Source organism: Mastomys coucha, chromosome X (assembly GCF_008632895.1).
Source record: "Mastomys coucha isolate ucsf_1 chromosome X, UCSF_Mcou_1, whole genome shotgun sequence".
Taxonomy (NCBI): domain Eukaryota; kingdom Metazoa; phylum Chordata; class Mammalia; order Rodentia; family Muridae; genus Mastomys; species Mastomys coucha.
The window spans coordinates 56553844-56564941 of NC_045030.1; the positions used below are offsets into that span (position 1 = coordinate 56553844).

Genomic DNA, 11098 nt, shown 5'->3' on the forward strand with positions numbered 1-11098 from the left:
AAAAACAAAAAAAAAAACAAAAAACAAAACAAAACAAAAAAACAAAAAAAGAAGTGTGTGTTTCTTTGCTTGTTGTTTGATCTTCGTTTGGGTTTTTGGCAGAGTCTCTATAATGTAGCCCAGGCTGCCTGAAACTCAATCCTGCCTTAAGCCCCTGAGTACTGAGGTGAGTGTTTAAAACAAGGTATCGGCAAGCAGGGAACTAAGCGAAGGTTTGCTTTTCACCTTTCTGTGATTCACTTTGATATGGCATTTATAGCTTAGGAGATGGCGCTTTAAAAGCCTACTGGGTATAGTACACTGTGTTTTGTGAACCAAAGCTATTAATAATGATTGTGTGTACTTTTAAAAAATTGTTTTTGAAATAGAGAACTGTTCAATCACTATTTAATAAGTTCAGAATATGAGATAAATTGAGTTGACAGAATCTTTTTTTGTTTTGTTGGCTTGAATTCATAATGCAGAAGGTAAGTAAGATTAAATTAAAACAGACAGGCATATTTTCACAGTATAATCAATTAGCTATCACAAGATATCTTCGACTCAGGGTATTAAAAGTACTATATAATTCTTTTATCCTCTTTACTGGCCTAACTTCCAATTGATTTTTACCAGGTTCCCAAAATGATGTAGGGAAATTTTTCTCAAAGATTTTTATTTAACTCTTTATTGGTCCCCCTTAAATCTGATTTTAAGCACTCTTTGCCGGTAGTATTAGGACTGGTGGTAGGACATTGTGACTGGGATAGTGGTGGACTGCATTAGCTTTCTTACTGATCTAAGTGGAAGTTTTCGGAAAAAATTCTTATGAGATATTTTTCCTGATTACTTGTATTCAGCAAGTTCTGGATTGCAAAAGAGATTTCTGTTTTTTATAGTGTTATTTATATATAGCTCAGCTCTATGACTTACAGTATTTCAAATGTTCTCTTGACCACGGTTGAATATCACATTTATAATATCCTATCTATTTTGTCAGTAAAATAAAAAGCACCATCAGAATAATTTTATTCAGTTTTCTTTCAGGAGCCAAATTAAGGAAAATAACACGAATTAGAGTTTTTTCTATAACCAGTTTGCTTTTCCTGACAGCAGTTGGAATGTCTAGCCTGTTTGCAACAGAATTAGCAGAGTTACATTTGAATATTGTTTTGTTGTTTTTCCCTAGATGTGTTCTCTTTGTCATTGTCCTGGAGCAACCATTGGCTGTGATGTGAAAACCTGCCACAGGACATACCACTACCACTGTGCATTGCATGATAAAGCTCAGATCCGAGAGAGACCTTCGCAAGGGATTTACATGTAACTGCTTCATTTCCTCCATTCAAAGCATTTCATCACGAATCACCACTGTGAAGGCTGTTTTGATCTGTATAATATGTAATAGTTAAAGAAATGATTTAGGAAGTATCACACTGAAGTTTATAAAATAATTCTGATTTATGAATAAGGTGGACTGTTGCTGCTCATTTTAGCAATTTGAAAATGAATTGAATTTGGTTTGCGAAGTTCATATTTCGTATTTTCCCCCCTCACAGGGTTTATTGTCGAAAACACAAGAAAACTGCACATAACTCTGAAGGTATGTTTCATTCTCCAGTTTTATATTTCAAGAGGAAATTAGTAAAATATAAATGAGTAGTCCTCTACTAAGTTTTTCCTTAAGATAGATCTTATTATTCAATATCTTTATAATTGGGGATGTTATTACATCAAATGAATGTAAATACTCAAAAAGAGATGATATTTTTGTTTTTGTTTTTGTTTTTTTTGAGACAGTGTTTCTCTGTGTGTGGCCTTGGCTGTCCTGGAACTCACTCTGCAGACCAGGCTGGCCTCGAACTCAGAAATCCACTTGCCTCTGCCTCCCGAGTGCTGGGATTAAAGGCATGCACCACCACTGCCCTGCAATATGTTTTTTTCATGTATGCTAGTACACTGTAGCTGTCTTCAGACACACCAGAAGATGTCAGATCTCATTACAGATGGTTGTGGGCCACCATGTGGTTGCTGGGAATTGAACTCAGGCCCTTTGGAAGAGCAGTCAGTGCTCTTAACCACTGAGCCATTTCTCCAGCCCCTAAGAGCTAATTTTTTAAAGAAAGAAATTGCCCCAGAAATCATATGAATATACTGAAACCTCATGTCATTTTAGAAAGAAACAGTGGTAGGGGTGACGTGTTTCTCCACGGGTGCTCCCGTCAGCTGTTACAGACAGTGGTGTGAACCTAGGAATACCAGTGCACTTTGGATCAGCGTGCAGTCTGGTGAAATTTCAATGCCTTCTCTATGTGTTTGCTATGCATGGTTCAGTTATTTTATGGTTCAGCTCCTTGGATCATGAGCTGTCATGATCCAAACATTGAAGATTCCAAAAAGAAACAAGTTTCAAATCAGCTTGATTATAATATATTATGTTTTACTAATGGTTGTTGTTAATGTCTTGCTGTGTCCAGTTTATAAGTCAGACTTTGTAATGTGTAGGCATGTGTAGGGAAAACCACATTTAGTATTATTCATGATTTTGTGTACCTCCTGGGAATGTACAGACAAAATCCCCCACTGAGAAATAAATGGAGACATACTATGCTTTTTTTTTCCAGAAAAAAGTGAAGTTTGTAAGTAACTAAATTCAAAATAGAAGCTTATCAAGTTATCTTATAGTTTGTTTTCACTTAAATTTATAAAACTAGTTTAGTAATGTTTATATATTGTTAGCCAAGTTGTATTTGGTTTTAAAAGATATGGGGAAGTTAGTTCTAAAGTTGAATTCTGACATGGATCAAACTTTTTTTTAAAAAAATTTTTATTCTATTTGAAGTGTGTGAGTGTTTTGCCTGCAGTTATGTCTATGTACCATGAACATGCCTGGTGCCAGTGGAAGTCAGAAAAGTGTGTCAGATATGACTTGGGTCAAACCTTTTCTTTTTTAAATTTTTTTATTCTATTTGAAGTGTATGAGTGTTTTGCCTGCAGGTATATCTGTGTACCATGATCATGTCTGGTGCCCATGAAGTTCAGAATGGGCTGTCAAATATTCTGGAACTGGAGTTACAGATAGTTGGGAGCTGTCATGTGGTTGCTGGGAATCGAACCTAGGTCCTCTGGAAGAGCAGCTAGTGCTGAGCCACCTCTAAAGGTCTGCATCAAACCTATTGAAACATGTTTTTGATACATTTAGTAACAGTATAAAACAGATTAGATTCAATCACAGAATATACTGTGTTTTCATTTAGCTTTAACTCAATCATTTTTTTATTAGCTTCTAAGACTGTTCTGTTGAAAATTAGAATGGATCAGATACTGATATTTAAAGACATTGATCCTTTTGAGACACGATCAATTATGTAGCCTGGGCTGTCCTGGAATTTACTATATAGATCAACAACAGGCTGGCCTGAACTCATAGAGATTCACCTGCCTCTGTCTCCCAAAAGTGCTGGAGTTAAAGGTGTGCCACCATATGGACTTTGGAAGTTTGATCTTTTTAAAGACTTAGCTAGGTGCTAGAGAGAGATAGATATAGCCTTCTTGTAAAGATCCGAAATAAGTTCCCGACTCCGATACTGGGCAGCTCTTGAGGTCTGATGTCTCTGGACTCTGTGGGCACCTATACTAAAATATATCTAAAACACACACACACACATACGCGCACACACACACACACACACACACACACACACACACACACAAAGAATAATAAAGTAAATCTTGAGAAAATTGACATACCTAATTCCTGTTATAAATATTAAAACTGGTTCCCGTTTGATCTCTTATAATTGCCTTTCATGATAGAAAACCATGCTATTTTCATATCTGAAGTCCACATTCATACAAATACTTCTGTTGGTTCAAAATATAGTCATCATATATATATGTATATACATACACATCATACTTACTATATGCTAATTAAGATGTTTACATGAAATAATTTAGTAGATATGTATGCTAACCATGATTTGGTCATTACACATTGTATACATGTATTGAGTTGTGATGTATTCTACAAATATGTACAGATAAAAAAGTAGTTGAATATTAACATTGAATATAGATGAGCAGGCACACATGTATATAAATAATAAATGAATTTTTAAAAACATCTTTTGTGGTTTATCTAGAAAGGAGAGTATAGGGCTGGAGAGATGGCTTGGAGATTAAGAGCATTTGATGCTATCTTAGAGGAGTAAAATTTGGTTCTTAGTATTCACATCAGGCTCCTCCATCCACCTGGGACTCCATCTCCAGGGATCCAGCGCCCTCTTCAGGCCTTACTGGAAATAGACTGGATAAACAATGAGAACAAGATACTTGGAAGTGATAGACTGTGATTGAAAAGACTATAACTATTTTTCTATTTTTTTCTCACTTAATTCTAGCTGAATCTAACCTCTAAGTTATAAGTAGGGACTAGCATTGTGTCTCAGTGGTAGATGACTGGCTTGGCATGCATGATACTCTGGGTTCTAGCTCCAACACTACATTTAAAAAGCAGGAAAGAACTATTATAAGGAAGCTTTCCTATAATTCCATTCTTTCAAGAGGTTAACAGTGTGTTTATGAGTGCCCTTTTATGATTAGAGTGGCCATCTATGTTAAGAGCTGAGGATTAAGGTTCATGATCTGATTAATACAAGTATATGAATATACTAGAACTGCATACTTGAAATACTTAAAGATGATTAATATCTACTGATTAACATAGCTGGCTCCTATTTTACTTTCTAAAGTAAATTCTTTCTGAAGCCAATACTACCATCTAGTGGTCGAGAAAAGCCATTGCAGTGCAGACTGTATAAAGAGGGGTGATTACAATTATTTTTAGCATTTATTTAATGCTTTTCTCTCTGTGTCTGTCTGTCTGTCTGTCTGTCTCTCTCTCTCTCTCTCTCTCTCTCTCTCTTTCTCTCTCTCTGTGTGTGTGTGTGTGTGTGTGTGTGTGTGTGTGTGTGTGTGTGACAGAAACTAAGTTGTGGGAATCACTTTTCTCCTCCTATCATGTGTAACCCAGAATTAGATTCATGTCTCCAGCCTTAGCCAGTACCCTTTTCTGCCTGAATCCTCTAAAAGACTAAAATGATTCTGAGTGCCTTTTGCTTAGCGAGAGAGCTCTAATTCTATTTTATACTTTAAGAACAGCTTCAAAATGGCTTGATTGTGGTTCACGGTATGCTTCTATAGAATATTAGTCCCTTTTGTGTCCCTGGTATACAGTGTATGTTTATACTTACATTCTGGAATTTGAGGAATAATCTTCAAGTATTGCAGTTTTTTTAAGATCGATTTTTATACTTCTGTCCTGTATATCCATCCATCTGTGTACTGCATGCATGCCTACTGTCCATGGAGGAGTTCAGAAGAAGGCTCTGGATCCCCTGCAGCTGGAGTTCTTGAGAGTCGCAAGCTGCTGTGTGGGTGCTGGGAAGAGCAGTCAGTGCTTTGAATCAATGAGCCATCTCACCAACCCCAGTGTTGGCAATATTTATATTTAGAGAATTTGGCTTTTTAGCTCAAATTTATTTTCTATTGAATACTTTGTCAGAAACAGCTAAGATTTGTTGTGATGGGAAACGTGTTCTATTTTATGATTGGAATTTATGATTGGGAGTTAAAGGATTTTATTTCAGGCATTCTCTGAGAACTATACTTCATTGGTCTCTAGGGCAAAGGACTTGATGCCTGTGACAGTTTCTTTAGCATTTACTATCTGTAGCTCAATACTTCTGATATTAATCTGTCATTTTAGCCTTATACAACATGAAGTATTGTGAAGCACTAAATTTAAGAATAGTTTTATACTAAAGCAATTTAATTTTCCAATCCTAAGTAAAACATTATTTCGTATTAAATGCCTGAAACCCATGTCATCTCTTTTGGAAAACTTGGAGGTTAAATCTATCAGGATGAGACAGAGGTTTCAGAGGTGACACCAAGGTGTTTGATATAATTGAGTCAGTTACTGAATGATGCCATTTACTTAGGTAGTGGTAGAGTTGGAAAAGGCTTATGATGAAAGTTAATGAGTTAAGCTTTGGAAGGTCAAGTTTGAGATATATCTGCGCTCTCCGTGTAGGGTATCAGCTAAGTGGATGGGTAGATCACTATCTCTCTAGTTTTCAGAATAGAGACCTTGGCTAAGAATTTACCACTGTTGGTCAGGGTATCTCAGTGGAGGACAAGTTGCCTAGGGAGAAAGCCCAGAAGAGATGAAGGCCTTAGACTGACTCTTGAAGACTGTTCATGGTTGAAGGATGAATCCAGAAGGATGGACCTACAAAGGCAGAGGAAACATGGGTAGAGAGGAGGAGGAAGAAAAGGCAGCTCAGTGTTAAAGCCATAGGATCACAGAAAGCTGGCGTGTAGCTCCAGAAGGAACTAAATGGTTACTTTTGTTGTTGAGGAAGCATGCATCCACTGGCCCAGTAACAATAGAGCCATTTGTGATTTTAGAGACTGCTTTGGGGAGGGAAGTTGAGATATAAACCACTGAGGAGTGACTTGGAGGAAAAGAATGTAGGTACCTCTTAAATATGATTGCTCGTAAAGAAGTAGGAGCTGAAGAGTGGCTCATTCCCCTGCGAGGCTCACTTCTTACGGTGCTGGCTCGATGCACGAGGCCAGAGCCTCGTGCATGCCAGTCAAGTGCCTTATCACTGAGCTACACTGTGGGACTTTACTGTTCCCATCAGCTTTTACACAGTTCTTGGTTTATTTTAGTTTATGTTTCTGAAGGGTTTACCTGCATGTATGTATATGTACATGTGTGTGTCTAGTGCCCATGGAGGCCAGAAGAAATCATTGGAGCCTCTGGATCAAGCCACTAGACAAGCAAAAGGTATCATTGGAGGCCCTGGAACTGAAGTTATAGATGGTTAGAAATTTCCATATGGATACTGGGAATTGAATCCAAGTCCTCTGCAAGAGGGAGTCTGCATTTATACACCATCTTTCTAGCCCTGTTTAGGAGTAGTTCTAAGTTCATTAAAAAAAAACCCTGTGAACATATAGAGTCTTCTTAGCATTCAACAGTGTGAACTAAAGCAGTGTATTTGTTTCAATCTGTGATATAACATGGACACATGATTATCACCTGTACTCCCTAATTTCTTTAAGAGTTCAATGGTGGTGTGAAATATTCTATGGATTTTCACACATCTATAATGATGTATACCCATCTTTACACATGCACACACACAGATAGGATTTTCTTTTCTGTTCTTTTTTGCATTATCTAGTGTGGTAGCTGTGTGTGGTATTGACTAATGTTCTTAAAAATTATATCCCATTTTTCTCCTCCTAATGGGATGTTTATACATTAAACATGGATAACGGTTACCAGAATTGAATCGGATGTGTTTGTCATGTTGTGTTGTTTTGAAACAGGGTCCTACTGTGTAGTCTGGGCTGGTCTCCAGCTCAGTAGCCTGCTGCTTTCAGTCTGAGTGCAGGGACTATGGGCTGGGCATTTGTCACCATGCTTAGCTAGGCCCTACACCTTATGTGGTTTGCCTGTGTGTGTGTGTTTAGATAAGAGCTATAGTATTTATTATTTTAATTTTTAAGCTATTCACTTTATTTTTGTATGTGTTTGTGCATGCTCAAGTTTGTACATGCAGGGGCTAAACTCAGATTATCAGGCTTGGTAAGAAGCCCTTTTTACTTCTTTTAAAAGCAATATTCTAAAGATCGTAAGCATGGGGGCCAGAGAGATGACTCAGCAGTTCAGAGATCTGGGTATACTTCCAGAGGATCTTGGTTTAGTACCCAGCACCCACATGTCAACTGCCTGTAACTCCAGATCAGAGGAACTGACACTTTCTTCTAGCCTCTGCAGACACTGCACATACATGGTGCATATTAGACATCTATTCACGCAAATTACTCATACACATACCTTAAAAAGAAGTACAACTTGAAAAGAAGCTTTAAATTAATAAACATGGTGCTGGAAAGATGGCTCAGTGGCAAGAGCACATGCTGCTCTTTCAGGGGACACAGTCCCCAGTACTTGCATCACATGGCTACTCCTATAATTCCAGCTCCTGTGGATCCAGCATCCTCTTCTGTCTTCTCTAGAAACCAGCATGAATGTGTACACATACAAAACCACAAATATCAATCTTTTAAAATGGTGGGTATTAGTGATAGCAACTAGGTCTAGCTTATAATTATTACTGCTAGTCTATGCTTATAGAAGTAACTTGATAGCACAGTTTGTAACCACTAAAGCATTTGAGTATTTACAAGGAACTCTGATTAGGAAAGGTGGTTGACTTAAGATACCTTGTAGGCTGCAGATATGGACACTTGAACCTGTGGCTCCAGCACTCAGACGGCAAGGTAGGAGGAATGCCATAAATCCAAGGTCAGCCCAAACTACAGAGGGCAAATGTGTCTTGAAAAAAAGTTTAAAAGTGGTTTGGAGCTATGCTGCAGTTGCAGAGAGCCTGAATTTGGTTCCCAGCACCCATGGGGTACCTCACAATTGTTTATAATTCCAGTTCTAAGGGCTCCAGTACCCTCTTCTGACTTCCTTCAGCATCAGGCACATATATAATAAACACATATTCATGCTGGCACAGCCATACACGTAGAAAAAAATAAGCAAGTCTTTCTAAGTAAAATAGAATAAAAATTGTACTAGATATATATTCTCATCAGTGATGAATGAATAGCCCCCATTCTTTTTTTCCAAGATTTATTTATTATTATACATAAGTACACTGTAATTGTTTTCAGACACACCAGAAGAGGGAGTCAGATCCCATTACAGATGATTGTGAGCCACCATGTGGTTGCTGGGATTTGAACTCAGGACCTTCAGAAGAGCAGTCAGTGCTTTTACCCGCTGAGCCATCTCTACAGCCCCGAGTCCCCATTCTTACAATTAGAAAAGCAGCATATTGCTTATTTAAACTACCAAGTAACACAAATGTGCTATTAAAATTAGTTTAAATTGTTTGCTACATTGACTTATGCGTGCATTCATTTGGGGGGGTCATGCATGTACCACAGTGTGCACATGGAGGTCACAGGATACCTTAAGAGAGTTGGTTCTCTCCTTCCATCATGTGGATTCTAGGGATTGAATTCAGGTAATCAGGGTTGGCACCAAGTCACTATTTCACAGGCCCCCAAATTGGTTTCCAATACTCTCTTCTTACCCTTTGGGACTAGTGTAGCTGTTTAAGAACTAATCCTTGTGTTATGCCTGAGTTTCTGTGTATTCAGATATACCAACTGGGATGGCCTTTCCTCTCGTGAATGCTTGTCCTAAAGAAAGGGACTGGCATCTGGGACTAGGAGGTGATAGCATTTCTAATTGAAAAATCACTTTCTAGAATTAAAACCAGTAGAAAGCTAAAGGAAAACCAGTGAATGTACTAGAGGGCTTTGCCTAAAATATTTATCATTTTGCCCCAAGGTGAATTAATATTTGATGTTTATACCATTTTGAATACTACATACATTATATAGTGAGATCAGAAAGGTTTACTGTGTGTGTATGATGCATGTATATACCAGAGAGCACATGTGGAGGTCAGGACAACTTAAGAGTATTGCTTTCTTTGCACCATTATGTTGGTTTTGGGAATGAAACTTAGGTTACCAAGCTTGGGTTCAAGCACCGTCACCCAACATGCTGTCTCATGGGCCCGTAAAGTGGGCCATTAATAAATAAATATGTATAATGAATAACTGAGTCAAACACTTTCTGTTAATGGTAGAATTATTTTCTTATTTATGGGAAAAGTCGTATTTCTAAGAGTTTGATGAAAGTGTTTATAGCTAACTCACAAAATGGCTTTTTCTTGCCATTTATTTCTTCTTGGTAGAGCTTCTTTTTGTACTTGGGACATGTTTCATTACTTGATCAATTAGCTCAATCATAGATGGTTTTAAAGCTGAAGTTGTTCATTTATAATGGTAGAACTATCTACATCAATGCTGTCCAGTCGAACTGCAGTGATGGAAGCAGGTCAGGCTGACATGATACTGTTGCTGCTTGCCTGGTGTAGCTAATTACTTTTTGAGATGTGGTCAGTGTGACTGAGTTGTGAGATTCTCGTACTATAACTGACCTCATGATGTTTAAAAGCCAAACAAGCTGTGTCACAGAATCTATTTTTATAAAATTACAGAGTCAAAGCACATAAGGTTCTAATGGTTCCAGTGAAAAGGTCTGTATTCAGTAATTTGAAACATTGGATTGAGCCCTGTTGAGTAGACCATAGAGCAAGCAGGCACCCTCGTTTCTAGGGGCCATTTCATGCTAGTGAAAGGCATGCTTCCTGAAGACTCATGGGTCTAGTGCTGATTGTGAAGATTGACCCACGTAAAGCTTTTCTTTCTCTTTGAGCAGCTGATTTAGAAGAAAGTTTTAACGAGCATGAACTGGAGCCCTCCTCTCCGAAGACTAAGAAGAAAAGTCGCAAAGGAAGACCAAGAAAAACTAACCTTAAGGGTCTGGCGGAAGACACCAGATCCACATCTTCCCATGGGACAGACGAAATGGAAAGCAGTTCCTACGTACGTAAGCCTACTGAATTCTCCTCCCCATTGTTGCAACATGAATCCTCTCATTAGAACTGTGTCTACAGGCAAGGTTCACTGTTCGAATCCATTTATGAGTGTGTTCTTCCCTTTATATTCACAGCGAGATAGGTCTCCACACAGGAGCAGTCCTAATGATCCCAGACCTAAATGTGGATTTTGCCATGTCGGGGAGGAAGAAAATGAAGCAAGAGGGAAATTGCATATATTTAATGCCAAGAAGGCAGCTGCACATTACAAGTGCATGGTAGGCACGGTTTTCTTATGTTTTTTTTTTTAAAAAATCATTTAGCTGGTAATGTAATACGGTACTTTTGCTTTAAACATTGTTTTAGGGCTCTGCATAGTGAAGTATAACTTTCCTCATTGCTATGACAAAATACATGAGCAACTTAAGGAAGGAAGAGTTTGAGAGGAGTGGAGTGGTACGCTTGCCTTTAATCCCAGCACTAGGGAGGCAGAGGCAGAGGCAGAGGCAGGCGGGTCTCAGATCTGGTTCAAGGCCAGCCTGGTCTACAGAGTGAGACCCTGTCTCAAAAGA

General features: G+C 38.2%; 1 protein-coding gene across 2 annotated transcripts in view; it reads left to right on the plus strand.

The window, feature by feature from the left end:
* Phf6 (PHD finger protein 6) overlaps positions 1–11098 on the plus strand; it is a 45610-nt gene that overhangs the window by 18739 nt on the left and 15773 nt on the right. For both annotated transcript variants that reach the window (XM_031359743.1, XM_031359782.1), the window contains 4 exons: positions 1169–1302; positions 1539–1582; positions 10367–10533; positions 10661–10804. In XM_031359743.1, the coding sequence (XP_031215603.1) occupies positions 1169–1302; positions 1539–1582; positions 10367–10533; positions 10661–10804 (489 nt within the window). The remainder of the gene's footprint in view (positions 1–1168; positions 1303–1538; positions 1583–10366; positions 10534–10660; positions 10805–11098) is intronic.